At 36.4% G+C, this 14,314-nt stretch overlaps 8 protein-coding genes across 8 annotated transcripts; 3 read left to right on the forward strand and 5 right to left on the reverse strand.

Annotated features, from left to right (window-relative positions):
• The first annotated feature begins 180 nt into the window (after positions 1 to 180).
• On the forward strand, positions 181 to 2,572 carry B0P05DRAFT_522865 (uncharacterized protein). The gene is made up of 9 exons (XM_051576021.1): positions 181 to 605; positions 654 to 693; positions 749 to 1,079; positions 1,128 to 1,558; positions 1,606 to 1,665; positions 1,714 to 1,769; positions 1,842 to 1,967; positions 2,014 to 2,043; positions 2,099 to 2,572. The coding sequence occupies exons 1-9, from the start codon at positions 363 to 365 to the stop codon at positions 2,372 to 2,374; spliced, it is 1,593 nt and encodes a 530-aa protein (XP_051439422.1). The 5' UTR covers positions 181 to 362; the 3' UTR covers positions 2,375 to 2,572.
• A 65-nt stretch (positions 2,573 to 2,637) lies between these two features.
• B0P05DRAFT_522873 (uncharacterized protein) lies at positions 2,638 to 3,646 on the forward strand. Its single transcript, XM_051576022.1, has 3 exons — positions 2,638 to 2,662; positions 2,724 to 2,893; positions 2,938 to 3,646. The coding sequence occupies exons 1-3, from the start codon at positions 2,646 to 2,648 to the stop codon at positions 3,609 to 3,611; spliced, it is 861 nt and encodes a 286-aa protein (XP_051439423.1). The 5' UTR covers positions 2,638 to 2,645; the 3' UTR covers positions 3,612 to 3,646.
• An 85-nt stretch (positions 3,647 to 3,731) lies between these two features.
• Positions 3,732 to 5,467, forward strand: B0P05DRAFT_522875 (translation elongation factor EF-1 alpha). Its single transcript, XM_051576023.1, has 4 exons — positions 3,732 to 3,806; positions 3,861 to 3,919; positions 3,971 to 5,068; positions 5,126 to 5,467. The coding sequence occupies exons 2-4, from the start codon at positions 3,866 to 3,868 to the stop codon at positions 5,348 to 5,350; spliced, it is 1,377 nt and encodes a 458-aa protein (XP_051439424.1). The 5' UTR covers positions 3,732 to 3,806; positions 3,861 to 3,865; the 3' UTR covers positions 5,351 to 5,467.
• A 227-nt stretch (positions 5,468 to 5,694) lies between these two features.
• B0P05DRAFT_593379 (uncharacterized protein) lies at positions 5,695 to 7,020 on the reverse strand. The gene is made up of 3 exons (XM_051583047.1): positions 6,756 to 7,020; positions 6,517 to 6,696; positions 5,695 to 6,469 (listed from the first exon to the last, which is right to left on the reverse strand). Exons 1-3 carry the CDS (start codon positions 6,955 to 6,957, stop codon positions 5,817 to 5,819), a joined length of 1,035 nt encoding a protein of 344 aa, XP_051439425.1. The 5' UTR covers positions 6,958 to 7,020; the 3' UTR covers positions 5,695 to 5,816.
• Positions 7,021 to 8,829: 1,809 nt separating this feature from the next.
• Positions 8,830 to 9,398, reverse strand: B0P05DRAFT_522880 (RlpA-like double-psi beta-barrel-protein domain-containing protein-containing protein). Its single transcript, XM_051576024.1, has one exon. The coding sequence runs from the start codon at positions 9,119 to 9,121 to the stop codon at positions 8,918 to 8,920; it is 204 nt and encodes a 67-aa protein (XP_051439426.1). The 5' UTR covers positions 9,122 to 9,398; the 3' UTR covers positions 8,830 to 8,917.
• On the reverse strand, positions 8,926 to 9,850 carry B0P05DRAFT_98793 (uncharacterized protein). The gene has a single exon (XM_051583921.1). The coding sequence runs from the start codon at positions 9,727 to 9,729 to the stop codon at positions 9,148 to 9,150; it is 582 nt and encodes a 193-aa protein (XP_051439427.1). The 5' UTR covers positions 9,730 to 9,850; the 3' UTR covers positions 8,926 to 9,147.
• A 180-nt stretch (positions 9,851 to 10,030) lies between these two features.
• B0P05DRAFT_522883 (Tautomerase/MIF superfamily) lies at positions 10,031 to 10,603 on the reverse strand. Its single transcript, XM_051576025.1, has 3 exons — positions 10,492 to 10,603; positions 10,339 to 10,435; positions 10,031 to 10,288 (listed from the first exon to the last, which is right to left on the reverse strand). The coding sequence occupies exons 1-3, from the start codon at positions 10,594 to 10,596 to the stop codon at positions 10,125 to 10,127; spliced, it is 366 nt and encodes a 121-aa protein (XP_051439428.1). The 5' UTR covers positions 10,597 to 10,603; the 3' UTR covers positions 10,031 to 10,124.
• A 291-nt stretch (positions 10,604 to 10,894) lies between these two features.
• On the reverse strand, positions 10,895 to 14,226 carry B0P05DRAFT_461238 (uncharacterized protein; the record flags this gene model as incomplete). Its single annotated transcript, XM_051574063.1, has 8 exons — positions 10,895 to 11,179; positions 11,245 to 11,385; positions 11,437 to 11,648; positions 11,703 to 12,184; positions 12,234 to 12,936; positions 13,000 to 13,186; positions 13,245 to 13,941; positions 13,994 to 14,226. The coding sequence occupies 8 exons, from the start codon at positions 14,224 to 14,226 to the stop codon at positions 10,895 to 10,897; spliced, it is 2,940 nt and encodes a 979-aa protein (XP_051439429.1).
• Positions 14,227 to 14,314: the final 88 nt, after the last annotated feature.

The following is a 14,314-nucleotide window of genomic DNA, read 5'->3' on the forward strand; positions in this document are numbered from 1 at the left end:
GATTATAAACAAATTTTCCACTGGTTATGCTGCTGTGAAGCACGATCGCATATAGAGCTAAAGTCTTGACCTTCACTTTAATGCTGTTGTTTCTATCGGCAATTCAAGAGGATTAAAATATTCTTCTTTTTGTATCAGTTGTTCTTTTTTTGTTTTTTTTTTGTTTTTTTTTGTTTGCATCCTCTATTTGCATACTTATACCCTCAATATGTAAGGTCACTAAGCATATTGTTTGCTACACAGATTGTATAGCGAAAAACATGAATGCATATAAAATCCTTTATTATCAATCACACATTTAACTTTTTTTTTTGTTTTGTTTTGTTGTTTTGTTTTCTTTCGCTTATTTGCACTAAAAAAAAATGATTTTTGAATCAAAAAAGGCTTCTATCCAATGCCCTGATATTTCTTTTTATGATTTCGTGTTTGCCAAAAATGAACGTATTGATCTTAATCGACCTTGTTATATTAATGCTGAAAATCATTTGGAAGTGTTCACTTACAGAAAAGTAATTGAAATTATACTAAAGTTTGCTGCTGGTATCAAGCTTGTCTTTCCTGACTTTAAGAAAGGCGATGTTGTTGCTTTTTATGCTACAAATGAGGTAAATCTGCTAAAGAAAAAAAAAAGCGTTCATTAAGTACAAGTATAGATGACTTATGCAGCTGCTATTCATGGTCCTCCTATCGTTGGTAAATTGATATAATAAGATGATGAATTGAACAAAGAACTTATGCACAATAATAGGGGGTACCTCTGGTGTTATTCCTAGCTATACAAGCCCTGATCAGGCAGCTGATTGTCTGAGAATCATAAGACCCAAGATTCTAATCGCCTGCATTGAGACAATCAATAATGCACTAGAAGCAGCCAAGATGATTGGTCTTTCTGAATGCAACGTCTTTGTATTTGGCGCAGAAACAATCAAAGGTGCTTGTTCGTTTGACGATACGTTCTTGTCGCATGATGAACTTGCTGTGCCCATCGAATATACTTCAGAAGAGCTTGCAACAATGCCTTATTACCTTTGCTTCACATCAGGCACTACAGGAGGGAAAAGAAAAGCGGTAACCATCACGTAAGTTCAAAAGAATGTAGCATTGCGTACTTGTCTTAACTTGTTTAGTCAGAAAAATCTATGCTCCATTATGCTTGCGAGGGACGACAATGTGTTGCTTGCATCATCTCATGTTTTGAGTATCAGTGATTTTCATTATGTGAGTACCCTTTTTATTACCTTTTCAGGTTATCCTTTTCGTGGATTTACTACTTATCTACTCAAAAATCATACTGTTCCAAAAGTATTTCTTGCTGTTCAGCAATACAAGATCAAGGTCCTTTGTACGGTTACTCGAAACATTATGTTGATGTTAAGGGAGACTAATGCCACTAAATATGACCTGTCTTCACTTGAATTTGTTGCAGTAGGTGGAGCAGCTACAGATAAATCAACATGCCTGCAATTCTATAAACGCTTCAAAGTACCAGTTGTGAATACTTATGGAATGACAGAAGTCATTGGTCCTTTTGAACCCAATTTTGAAACGTCATTAGCAGGCAGGTTATCAATGCTCATTCGTGATTGTCTAATTTCTTCTAAATAGGCGAGGTCGGACCTCTTACTGCAGGATACAAATGCAAGTTAATCGATAATGATGGAAATGGTTTGTTATGCTGGCGAATATACAAAGTTACTGACGCATACACTGTAGAAGTTGGATACAACACTGTTGGTGAATTATATATCAAAGGGCCCTCAGTAACTTTGGTAGGATAAGATCATATGACTTCATCTGACCATTTGAATTTTTGCTATATAGGGTTATTATAACTATCCCAGAAGACTGCTGAAGCTTTTGATGAAGAAGGCTACTTCCGTACGGGTGACCTGTTTAAAATGACTGAACACGGAAGTGCTATATTTGTTGAGCGTGCTAATGATATAATCAAATTCAAGCACTTTCATGTAAGATTCATGTTTTTTTTAGACAACTTTTAACTTGATTGTTTAGATTGATCCTCTAAGCATTGAGAGTGTTTTGGTTTGTATCATGCAGCTCCTACATGAAGAGAAAACTAACCTAGCTTTGACACTAGGCATCCCATCCTTTAGTAGATGATTGTGCTGCAGTTGGCATATATTCAAAAAGCCTTGGTGTTTGGCTTCCTACAGCATTTGTTAAATTCACAAACCTTACAGATCATGCACAGATTAAAAACGAGCTTCTTGGTTTAATTGAAGCAAAACTACCTGACGAAATGCAGCTTCGCGGTGGCCTATATATTGTTGAAAATATACCTAGAAACCCAACAGGAAAAATTGAGCGTCAAGTACTTCGTTCATTTAATAATTGTGGGACTCTTTGCCTCTGATGGTGATCTAATTTTCAGAAATATAACAGATGAATTTGCTTTAACAAAATAAAAAAGAAATAATTTCTATAATTGTATAGCAAGTGTGTTTCAGCTGTATATCATAAAACAAGAGAAAGTGAAGCCAGAGGCTAAAAGAAGGATGTTAATAGACATAATAATTTTGAAATATATGTAGTAAGACATTCTCCTTTTTTTTTTTGAGCCTGTCAAAGATAAATCTGGAACGGTCACAAGAAAAAGAAAAAAAAAACTCTTTTCTCTTTATAAAATGGATTTACAGAGAGTGTAAGTCGATTCAACTAATACGTTCTCCAAACTTTACAATATTGACTTTGCCCGGCCTTAGATCTAAGAAAGTGACTACAGTCGTCAGTCCTGGTACACAAGTCAGTTCAAGAAATGATATTTATGAACAGGAAAGTGTCAAAGAAGAAGAAGAAGAAGTAAAGGAAGAAGCAGAAAGAATGGACGCACTTATGAGAAATTTATTGGGTGGACAAAGCGAAGAAGAGCAAGGTATTGATACAATCAAAAGTTATGTTTTAATCATTGTAAAAAAGACGACATGGATCAAGACGATAATGCACAACAGGAACAAGAAGAAGAATTTGCCTTTCGTCTTTTCGCCAGTCAACCCGTTGCCAAAGTGACTATTGCAGATGTAAAAGATGATACAGATAGTTTATCAAAAGCAATAGCTGAAAAACAAGAATACGAATTTGATGAAACAGAACCAGAGTTCTTGGCTCGTGTCAAAGAAGTTGCAATTGATTACACAACTATTATGGAACAATCAACCATTCCGTATCCTACCGCTAAATTTCCTCGCCGTGTTATTCACATTCCATCTATCAAAGAACAAGCCGAAAAAGAAGCAGCCGAAAAGAAAAAATCTGTCAAAAAGAGAAAGAGTAAAAAATGCCGTGATTTTGAAAAAGCTATCAAAGAAGGAAGAATTAAACTTGAACCTAATATGAGAAATCCCAATACACCAGGCGGATGGCCCGGATGGCCTGGAGAATTAACAAAAGTTGCCATCGTTGATTATGTGTCGTCAAAGAAAAGCAATCATGCTTTCTCAGGGCGCAATGGTAGTACATTTCAAAAGACAGGCCGTGGAAGTCATTTTGGTGGTGGAAACAGAGGATCTTTCCGAGGCAGAGGATTTTCCAAACCTAATGGTAGTCGAGGTGGTGGATTCTCGTCAAGAGGTAGTAGAGGAAAGCCTGTTTAGACAATATTGATTAAAAATAAAGCACTTGTTTGCATATATATATATAGTTTTGAGAGTCACAGTGCTTCTTAATTCAATTGGTTCAAAAATTAGTTCATTCGGAGAAACGAGAAAAAAAAAGTTGGCTGGTATAAATACATTTTTCAGCTAGTGCTAAAGAAATCTTTCCCTTTTATCACATCCAATTTTAAGAAGGTATTATTTGCATTCATCCATCCATCCAAAGCATTTACTTACTTCCTTCTTTAGTCGCAATGGGTAAGGAAAAGACTCACGTTAACGTCGTCGTCATTGGTCACGTCGATTCCGTAAGTAGCTGATTTCATACAACCTTTCAAGTATCCTAACGTGAATTTTAGGGTAAATCCACTACTACTGGTCACTTGATTTACAAGTGTGGTGGTATTGATAAGCGTACCATTGAAAAGTTCGAAAAGGAAGCCGCTGAACTCGGTAAGGGTTCCTTCAAGTACGCTTGGGTTCTTGATAAGCTCAAGGCCGAACGTGAAAGAGGTATCACCATCGATATTGCTCTCTGGAAGTTCGAAACTCCCAAGTACCACGTTACCGTTATTGATGCTCCCGGTCACCGTGATTTCATCAAGAACATGATTACTGGTACCTCTCAAGCCGATTGTGCTATTCTTATCATTGCTGGTGGTACTGGTGAATTCGAAGCTGGTATCTCCAAGGATGGTCAAACCCGTGAACACGCTCTTCTTGCCTTCACCTTGGGTGTCCGTCAATTGATCGTTGCTATCAACAAGATGGATACCACCAAGTGGTCCGAAGCCCGTTACAACGAAATCGTCAAGGAAGTCTCCTCTTTCATCAAGAAGATCGGTTTCAACCCCAAGGCTGTTCCCTTCGTCCCCATCTCTGGCTGGCACGGCGATAACATGTTGGATGAATCTACCAACATGCCCTGGTTCAAGGGATGGAACAAGGAAACCAAGGCTGGTGCCAAGACTGGTAAGACCCTTCTTGAAGCCATTGATGCCATCGAACCCCCTGTTCGTCCTTCTGACAAGCCTCTTCGTCTTCCCCTCCAAGATGTCTACAAGATCGGTGGTATCGGTACTGTGCCCGTTGGTCGTGTTGAAACTGGTGTTATCAAGGCTGGTATGGTTGTCACTTTCGCTCCTGCTGCTGTCACCACTGAAGTTAAGTCCGTCGAAATGCACCACGAAACCCTCACTGAAGGTCTTCCCGGTGACAACGTCGGTTTCAACGTCAAGAACGTTTCCGTCAAGGATATCCGTCGTGGTAACGTCTGCTCTGACTCCAAGAACGACCCCGCCAAGGAAGCCGGTTCTTTCACTGCTCAAGTTATCATCTTGAACCACCCTGGTCAAATTGGTGCTGGTTACGCTCCCGTTCTCGATTGTCACACCGCCCACATTGCCTGTAAGTTCGCTGAATTGATCGAAAAGATTGATCGTCGTTCCGGTAAGAAGGTATGTATATATATATAATTATTTTTTGAACCTTTTTAACTGATTTGTTACGGAAAGATGGAAGATGCTCCCAAGTTCATCAAGTCTGGTGACTCTGCCATCGTCAAGATGATTCCTTCCAAGCCCATGTGTGTTGAAGCTTACACTGACTACCCTCCTCTTGGTCGTTTCGCTGTCCGTGATATGCGTCAAACCGTCGCTGTCGGTGTCATCAAGGCCGTTGAAAAGGTCGAAAAGGGTGGTAAGGTTACCAAGTCTGCTGCCAAGGCTTCCAAGAAATAAATTTCTTGAATGTTGTTGATTTCCCTCCATTGCAATTATTATGAAAAGCACAAAAATATGTGTTTTTGGATCAAACATAAAAAATAAAATAAAATAATTTTTTTTAAAAAAGAAAAATACGTTGCCTTGATGACTTACTGCACATCATGTCTCCTTTACATATTGTTCAGAAGAAATGCATTCCAAAATGGCAGTAAAAGAGAACACGCTTATGACGTAAAGCAAACAACTAGATTTGGTGTTCTGCACTGTATCTAGATACACATGTTAATATACGATAAGGTTCTCTATACATGTGTGACGAATTGATAAAAGATACATATTTATTAAAAAAAAAAAAAAAAGGTTCATATACAAATCTACGTAGTTGGCTCTAAATATTAAAAATAAAATAAAATGCATACAGTATTAACATAAAATAATAATTTTCTTCTTCTTCTTCTTCTAAAGGGGGAGGTTCATATAATTAAAAAAACTGGCTGTCATAATACATAGTTTGCTGATTAAAGAGATTGGTCTCTTTTGGCCATTGATTATAAAGGAAATTGTTTTCATGTTGGTTCAAATGGCGGTGTTTACTATTCAAATAATCATCTGCAAATCCAGTCTGATTTATGATATCATCGTAGGCTGGCGGAGCGATCCCGTTATTATTGTGGATTTCTAATTTAGGTATCAATTGTGAAGTATTGAATGATTTGTTGTACGAGGAGTGATTTGTGTAATCGTTTGGATAATAGCAAAGATCTTTTTGCTGATTAATAGAAAACAGAGGTTCTTGTTGAAGGACGAGAGTACTATAGTCTATGACAGGAACAGAAGGATCATAGCTTTCCATGATGAATGGTGGCTCTGGTTGTTTTGGCTGGTATGTGCTAGCATTATTATTGTAATAATTATAAAAGTTTTGTTCAGCTAGGTTAGCAGTGTCTTTGCTAGTATACTGGGTATGATATTGAGATGGTATGATTCCAGACTGAGCAAGTCCTTGACCAGAAGAAAGAGGTGAATAATCAAGAGGCCAATCAACAAGGGAAGGTGAAAATGATAATGAGGATGCGTTACTAATCGTTCTTTCTTTTAGCTTTGCAGGTGGACTTGTCAATTCATTTGCAATGACTGTTTGATATGTCAGTATCAATCAATGAATCATGTATGGAATGTACCTTTTTTTGATGTTGTTTGTTGCTGAGTATTCGATGATTTCTTTTTGTAGGGTCCTCTCTTGAAGCCCTTTTTGCGCTCTTTTCTGGGTGAGTTGATGCATGTTTCTGTGATACCGAGCTTAATGCATCTTTGACAAGGACGGCCTTCATCACATTTTTTGCAAGCTTTTTGGCAGTTGACTACGATTTAGTCAGCACGTGAAGTAGCGTGTAACAAAGGGATGAATAGGGATACTTACCACATGCGTTCTTGACTTGGCTTCTGCGTTTTGTATTTGTTTTTGTGGATGCTGTTTTTGATGAGTCTAAAGGGAAGATATGAGATGAATTGGATGCGTTTATGAACATAGAGGTGTCTTGATATGATGAGATGAATGTGTTGTCCATATAGTAAGGAGGGGGTGACAAGTTGGTATCAAACAAATTTGTAGTTGATTCCATTAGTATTGGTTATAAAAGCTTATAAAATAAATAATGATAATAAAAAAAAAAAATAGAGGCCGTATAAAAGTAAAAAAAAAAAAAAAAGGAAAAAAAAAAGGATATAAAAGAGTGAAAAAAGAGAAGAAAAAAGAAGTGTATATATAATGAATATTCGTTTGGTTACTTGATATAGAACAACCATATGTTTTTTTTTATACTGACATATATATATATATATATATATACTCTCTCTCTCTTTCTCTTTTGTTTTAACTGCATTACATTAAATACTATTCTTGTTATAGTTTATTAGAGGTAAGTGAATACAAGAGGATATAGGCTTTTCGCTTCTCGGATATCATTGTTCTTTCAGATATAGGAACAACGTGCAATTTGCGAACACTTGTCCTACTGAAAACGATAGTTCTGGTTTGTGTACAATTAGAGTAAGGCGGCTTTCTATTTTTAATGCAGAACGTCCTTTTTATTTTACTTGCTTATTTATAAATACAAATACCAGTGTGATTCTGGTTTGTATACAAATATAAAAGACTCATACTGTGTCTCCTTTAATTTTCTGTTTCTTTCTTCTTTCTTTCTTTCTTTCTTTTTTTTCTTTTTATCATTATCAGATCAGTTCGCTTACTGCTGAGTATTAAATCACACGTGGCATTCACATCCAATCAGATCCTTTGAAGGGTTTCCTTGAACGTATTATATTATATTGCCGTCGAGAATTATTACATAAGAACATATCCAGATAAAGAATGCCCCTGTTTCAGATCCTTCTTTATATGTACATGTTATTGGTTGAAGAGGAGATATTTTGGCAATTGAAACAAGGAAAAAGAATAAAAGGGATTATTAATCCAACAGGTTTCAAGGACGAGGTTATGTAAGAGAAATTCTTATGCATGTTCATGTACGTATATTAATAGCAGATAACTTGTTTACCACGGAATAAAGATTTATGGAACAAAGAAATATCAACAATTGACTTAAACAAGGAAAATACCGATATTGTCAAAAAAAAAAAAAAAGAGTAAAATTCTGCTAATTCTCGGACAAGGCATTCATAATTTAAATCTTTTTCAATGAGAAGTTGTACAATCAATTTTTTTTTTTCATACTAATCAGGGACAAGATTACGTCTTAATTTGCTTCTTCTTAATTCAGCTATTGTATTCATCATTGGATATTTTAGAATAGAAATACCCTCTTTTTTTTTTTCTTTTCTTTTCGTTGTTGTTAAACATAGCTAGCCTACTATGGATATCGATGTAACATTGTCTAAATCAGTTATATTTATGGTGTCAAAGCTTTTTTGTATTTGTATTCAAACTTTGTGTTCAATTGGTCGACAAAAAAGAAAGAATAGAAGGAATTGTATTACATTTATTTTATTTTATTTTACTCTTTTCATACTATACAATTAACTTTAATAAAGACACAAAAAAAAAAGAAAAAAGAAAAAAATATACATATGATTGATAACACTGCCCCCTTTTTTTTTCTAGGGGAAGAGGGAAAGCTTTGATGTTTGTCGTGATAAAAAAAAAGGGATTGAAGCAACATGTATAAACAAAAAGCGCTTATAGCACAGTTGAAGAAACATTGGATGTCTCTTAATGGTCTTTGAAAAAAAATTGCATGTTTTCCATCCTTGAACAAGTTCCCCAAAGCATAATACCGTAAACCGTGTGGAATAAAAGCTTAGGTTGTTTACTTGACAAAAAATAATATTTGATGTAGCCGCTGTTTGCATCAATCACAGCTTAATATTGGTCAGTCGTATTGTTGATCAAGCAAAAGTGGTATGAATGCAATTGTGCAATTGACAAGATTATTCAACTACTCCCTCATATCCGTATCACTATTTTACATACACTATTTATTTTTTCTATGGTGTAGAACAGTTGATTTATTAAATACAAAATAAACATACAGAATCTTTTAGACTAGCTAAAGAGAAAGAAGATTAAGACCATTGCCATGTAATTGGAATACGACCATCGACATATTCACCAATCTTGCCAAAAGCAGCGACACTTAAATCAACATCACCCTTGGCACAAGGGGGACATGTATCAACAATCTTTACACGAACAGAACCTTTGGGGCCTTTGACAGTAATGTATTTGCCACAGAGTGGATTCAAGTTAGGGTTGGCAGGGTTGTTCATTTCAGGGGCATTCTAAAAAGAATAAATTAATCTAAATTGCAAAATATAATTGTGTAATACTTTACCAATGCAGCAACCATTTCACTTTCAGTGCTTTCGATACCACAGGAACCAAGTCCAGGAGTATAGTAGGTACCATCGCCACTATGGACTTGACCTGATCCTGAAGAGGAAGAATGCTTTTTAGTGGTCTTCTTGATAGTCTTCTTCTTGGTGGTCTTCTTGGTAGTCTTCTTGGTAGTCTTCTTCTTAGTGGTCTTCTTCTTCTTATTGGTCTTCTTCTTCTTATTGGTCTTCTTTTTGGAAGACTTCTTGGAAGACTTCTTTCTCTTGGTGGTCTTCTTCTTCGAGGACTTCTTTCTCTTTGTAGTCTTTTTCTTTGTTGTTCTTCTTTTAGCACTAGCAACATGATGGCTGCATCTCTTTTCAAGATGATGTGTCCATTCATTGACACCAGTTTCACCAGAATTGAATGCTACAACACGATGTTCCTCATTCAAAGTAGCATCGGTTACATCCTTCAATACTGGGGCTGATTGAGCTTGATAGAGCAAAGAAGAAGTGATGACCGTAGTCAAAGCAAAAAGAGAGGAATGAGTAAAGCGCATAATGGCTTTTTTTTTATATCAAATGAAATGTAATGGGGGAGTAAATCAAGGATTGGAAAGAGGTAAATAAGATGGGCGCTTAGCCTTTTTATTTTTCTGTAGAATTTGTTGTCAAGTTAAAGAAGAAAAAGCAAAAAAAAAAAAGTGGTTTTTATGATCTTTATTGAAGGTTGTGCGAGTTAAACTTTAATGTTTTATTATAAGTTTTACCTTTATTTGGTTAATAGTTTTCTATATTCATAAGGTGATTCCCCCTTTTGTATGTATGTGCAAGTAAATAGAATGTAACACTAGCAGTAATTTATAAGTTTCCACTAAATGTTCTACTTTACAAATTGAGTCAAAAGTCCGCATTTTGTTAAATTGAAGTTATTGTTTTATTATGAAAAAGAACATTAAAAGTTCTTGCTAGCAAAGTTGGCAAAAGTGTCCTTCTTGTAACCGATGTTTTCTCCAGGAGCATCGATAAAGAAGAAGTAACCACGACCATCACTAACACCCAATTCCTTTTCGAGTTCTTCTGTGACGGCCTTTGTCAATTTCGAGTTACGATCGTTGTCTGGTGAAAATTAAGTGAGCAACACGCGTTCTAAACTATCATGCCCTTACCAATATGACCGATAGAGGTAACCTTGGCGAAAAAGCCAGGCTCATCAGACCCAGCAAAGAAAAAGCTATCAACCTTGGTGAAAGTGACTAAACAATACTAACACAAAACATAAGTCCCTTTTTTTTATTGCGCGCATGTTTATTGTTATTTACGCTTTCAGGCTTGCCAATGTATTCGGCAAAAATAGCATTTAAACGCTTGGTGAAGGCTCTAAGATCCTTGGGAGCAGTACCAGATGTGATTTCGAGAATAGGCATTATGTATTGAAAAAGAGTAAAGAAAAAAAAAAAAAAGAAAACCTCATGCACATTTTTTTATTGGGGATGTAAAATCGGGTGAAACATTAGAATTACAGTGTCCGAGGGCATGAGTCAACTTTATCCTCAAAGTTATGAAGTTTTCTTCCAATAAGATAGATATTATCCCGAATATTGCGCAGCCAAATCTTGCATAACCTCCAACAGATATAGATGGCAGCCAAACAACAAACCCCACAGAACAGGATGGGATAGGCACATCGGAATATCAAAAGCTTTAGGATTGGATCATCAATGGCTAATATTTTAGAAGATTGATTACTAAGTCAAATTCTAGAAAGATGGCATACTTACCAAATGCATAAATAGTGACTACTGTCAACAGACTAGGCAGAGCTATCATAAAGCTTAAGCACGCAAACAAAGGCATCACTACCGATTGATTGATATGCCATAAATCCAAATGTTTAATATTATTCCAATTGAACTGTACAACTTGTTCGCGAATTGTCGGGTTTATGTGAGGTAAAACACAAATAACACTATGGAATAAACTCATTCCTGCAATACCTAAAGCCCAATCCTTAAATGTTGATGGGGTTTGTTGATGAGTTTTTTTTTTCTACCCCAAAATATAAAACAACTTACGATTGTCGGATATAATTCAAAAGAGCCTTGTTGGATACTCGAAGGCCTTAATGGCATAAATATATACAGATCAAGTAGAATGCCTAACAGAAAAGGCACCGCAAGGCCAAACATAAACAGTACATATGCAAACTTAATTGCCTTGAAAAGAGACAACATAAATAAACATATATAGAAAATAAATTGTATTACCTTAATACTTTTCCTTGAGATATAGGATTTGACAGAAACCCAATCAACCTCTCCATGATTTTGTCTTGTGATTTGATATTTATGCACAATGGAGTTCAACAAAGAATGCATCAAAATCATAATATAAGCACCTAAAGCAAACGAATATAAGTCATGGACAGGTCTATCAGATCCCAACTGTAGTTTGGCAAACAAGCTTCGTCCTAAAAGCACTTGAAAAATAAAAGAGTGGGAATGAGTAACATTCACATCATCATTTCACTTACAAGGAACAACAGATATAGAGCAAACCAAAATTGAACCTGTTGCCCAGATGAGAAGAAGAAAAATAGTGATACGAAGTTCAAAGTAAGGTGGTATATATACAATAGTTGTATCTGTTTCCTGACTTCCTGATTTAGATACAGCTGGATGTCCTAATCTACGCTCTACTGTGTCGAGTGGTTCTAGTGTTATACTGTCAATTGGGACTATCATTCTTCGACGAGGTATAACAATAGGAACATGATCGTATGAAGGTACACGGGCAAGGACACCACCGTGTTGATGAAAAATGACATTCTGGCCTTCTTCTTCAGGATATCGACCACCAAACATGTAAGAAGAAAGCTGAAGACCTCTAGATGCAATATGCCACCATGTCATGACAGATTTCTTGAAAAATTCGCGCGGCACAATGTATTTCATAATGGGTGGTAACAGAAACTGAACGATGAGTAAGTCAATAGGCAGAAATGAAATGGGATTACTATAGATACAGTCAATATATGCTTTCTACTAGTCCAAAAAAAACTTACTTGAACTTGTAGATGATAGGATAAATACCACCATATTTGCTTACTAGGATGGTGACTAATCCCATACCAACCAAAATCAACATAAAGTAAATAAATGCCATCCGACACAACTTCCTTATCAAAGTCATGGCAGGCTGATCCACGATATCTTGAACAGGCTCGAAATGTGGATCCTTTGGATTTGGCAAGAAATACAATACACCCGGTCTTACCACCTCTCTCAGTAGTTCAATAAACACTGAGAATTGCAAGACAAACACTGTTCCAATAAACCAATGCAAAAAGATACCTGAATAAGGATTTAACAAGACAAAATGAAATCGAGTCTTAATGGACCATTCAGTAAACAAAGGCAGGGTAGAAATGTCTAACAAGACGCCGTACACTGTGGGGAAAATCACAAGCTCAAGTAACATAAAGAAAAGAACCTTGAGAAAAACACCTTGTTGACGAAGGATTTCATTCGTCGATCCTGTGTGGTTGGTTGTCCTTGACAGATACCAAGACCCGATAGAGATCAAGAGAAGATAGCCTGTGCACGTACATACGGTACGATCCAGACTACCTTGACCAAAAGCACATTGACGCCAACGCTTAAAAAGGGTGATTGAAATGGAATACAAGTTATCACGAATTAACTCCCAGCCATTGATTTTGACAAAAAGAGTGCTGGTAGTGTCTGATATTAAAGAAGCCAGACTACCTCCTAAAAGAGGATCATCGCTTATGAGTCTGATATGAATAGATTTGAAGATAAAGTAGAGACATGATAACATATCATCATGAATGCCTTGAACTGCAACCAGGATAGAATCCGATAAGATTAGCTTGAGTAAGGTTTCTACATGATAGTAAAGAGGTGAAATAACATGATCTAGTGAATAGCAGAGTACAGGATAGAGAATAAGGCGTACAATGTGTACAAGAGCACCTATCAGATTCACAGGATCAACCTATAAAGATAAACAAATCAGTCTACTTTTTGGGATAGATAAACCAAATCCTTCTTACTAAAATCACTGAACGTCCAATCACATACGGAATCCAAACAGTGACGCATAAACAAAGGTTTATCATCAGTGTCATCAGCATAGAGTTTTGTACTAGTGTTAAGATGCTTCCTCGCATTCCTATTGCTTCCAAAAAGCCGTCTATATTTTCTGTGAATTCAAAGGGCTCCTGATTTGCATTATCTACAGGAGCAGGTGCAGGCATAGGCGTGTTTTCCTCTTCATTTACTTGCTGATTTTCAAAATAATCTGTTGGTTCGGGTAGAGCATTGGTAGATCTCGACATGCCTTCATGATTGGCATGGTTTATATGATGATCATTCAGGCTACTGTTACTATTGCTCTGCTGGTAGTCTCTCCAACTAGCAAAAGGAGACTGTGTCCCACTTGGTGGATTATCGCTTTCATCCCACAAGTTGGACCTAAACCGACTCTCAAAATTTGATCCATTAGTGTATGGGTTGTTGTATTCAACTACATCCTCGCTATCTTCTCTTCTTCTTTTTAATTCTTGGCGTAATTCCTCTAAGCGTGTTGTGATTTGCTGTCCTCTTTCGTCTAATTGTTCTTGTTCTGGCAAAGTACGTTCCTGTGCTGTATTCTGAACTACCCAATCTCGAAATAAATAAGCCCCAACAAACATAACAACGACAATGGCCGTTGTCATCAAGCCCTGAACACAATCTGATAGCAACTCACTAAAATCTTAGTATCCTGTTCCCTTTTTGCATAACACCAATAGTACATTACTTCCATCGATATCGAAGCACATTCTCGGTTGTTGTCTGGTTGTCTTTGGAAACATAAAACCCAATGTTCTCCCCACTCCAAAAATAGAATCGCCATGTCCAAGTGGTGAATGTCGGTAACAATACAAGCCAAACAAACACGACAATGATGGATCGAAGGCAGACAATAAATCCTCTGTACAAAGCTTGTAAAGATTGGCGTATAAATACATTTAAAGGAAGTTGATCTGGCATATCCTGTCGATAAATAGGTGTAAAGACAAAATAATGCTCGCATAATTCGCAATATCTTGTTATTTGATTAATATGTAATGCAATGGAG

This window comes from Gilbertella persicaria (genome assembly GCF_025201335.1).
Source record: "Gilbertella persicaria strain CBS 190.32 chromosome Unknown B0P05scaffold_2, whole genome shotgun sequence".
Classification (NCBI taxonomy): Eukaryota; Fungi; Mucoromycota; class Mucoromycetes; order Mucorales; family Choanephoraceae; genus Gilbertella; species Gilbertella persicaria.

Excerpts from the sequence above, each read along its gene's own strand:
- B0P05DRAFT_522865 (XM_051576021.1), top strand. The coding sequence starts at position 363 with ATGATTTTTGAATCAAAAAAGGCTTCTATCCAATGCCCTGATATTTCT. Across the intron at positions 694-748 it reads TCATGGTCCTCCTATCGTTG|GGGGTACCTCTGGTGTTATT; the intron begins GTAAATTGATAT and ends GCACAATAATAG. Across the intron at positions 2,044-2,098 it reads TAAGCATTGAGAGTGTTTTG|GCATCCCATCCTTTAGTAGA; the intron begins GTTTGTATCATG and ends CTTTGACACTAG.
- B0P05DRAFT_522873 (XM_051576022.1), top strand. Across the intron at positions 2,894-2,937 it reads ACAAAGCGAAGAAGAGCAAG|ACGACATGGATCAAGACGAT; the intron begins GTATTGATACAA and ends ATTGTAAAAAAG.
- B0P05DRAFT_522875 (XM_051576023.1), top strand. The coding sequence starts at position 3,866 with ATGGGTAAGGAAAAGACTCACGTTAACGTCGTCGTCATTGGTCACGTC. Across the intron at positions 3,920-3,970 it reads TCATTGGTCACGTCGATTCC|GGTAAATCCACTACTACTGG; the intron begins GTAAGTAGCTGA and ends CGTGAATTTTAG. Across the intron at positions 5,069-5,125 it reads ATCGTCGTTCCGGTAAGAAG|ATGGAAGATGCTCCCAAGTT; the intron begins GTATGTATATAT and ends TGTTACGGAAAG.
- B0P05DRAFT_593379 (XM_051583047.1), bottom strand. The coding sequence starts at position 6,957 with ATGGAATCAACTACAAATTTGTTTGATACCAACTTGTCACCCCCTCCT. Across the intron at positions 6,697-6,755 it reads CCAAGTCAAGAACGCATGTG|TCAACTGCCAAAAAGCTTGC; the intron begins GTAAGTATCCCT and ends ACTAAATCGTAG. Across the intron at positions 6,470-6,516 it reads ACAAACAACATCAAAAAAAG|TCATTGCAAATGAATTGACA; the intron begins GTACATTCCATA and ends CATATCAAACAG.
- B0P05DRAFT_522880 (XM_051576024.1), bottom strand. The coding sequence starts at position 9,121 with ATGAACAACCCTGCCAACCCTAACTTGAATCCACTCTGTGGCAAATAC.
- B0P05DRAFT_98793 (XM_051583921.1), bottom strand. The coding sequence starts at position 9,729 with ATGCGCTTTACTCATTCCTCTCTTTTTGCTTTGACTACGGTCATCACT.
- B0P05DRAFT_522883 (XM_051576025.1), bottom strand. The coding sequence starts at position 10,596 with ATGCCTATTCTCGAAATCACATCTGGTACTGCTCCCAAGGATCTTAGA. Across the intron at positions 10,436-10,491 it reads ACATTGGCAAGCCTGAAAGC|TATTGTTTAGTCACTTTCAC; the intron begins GTAAATAACAAT and ends GTTTTGTGTTAG. Across the intron at positions 10,289-10,338 it reads TACCTCTATCGGTCATATTG|ACAACGATCGTAACTCGAAA; the intron begins GTAAGGGCATGA and ends AATTTTCACCAG.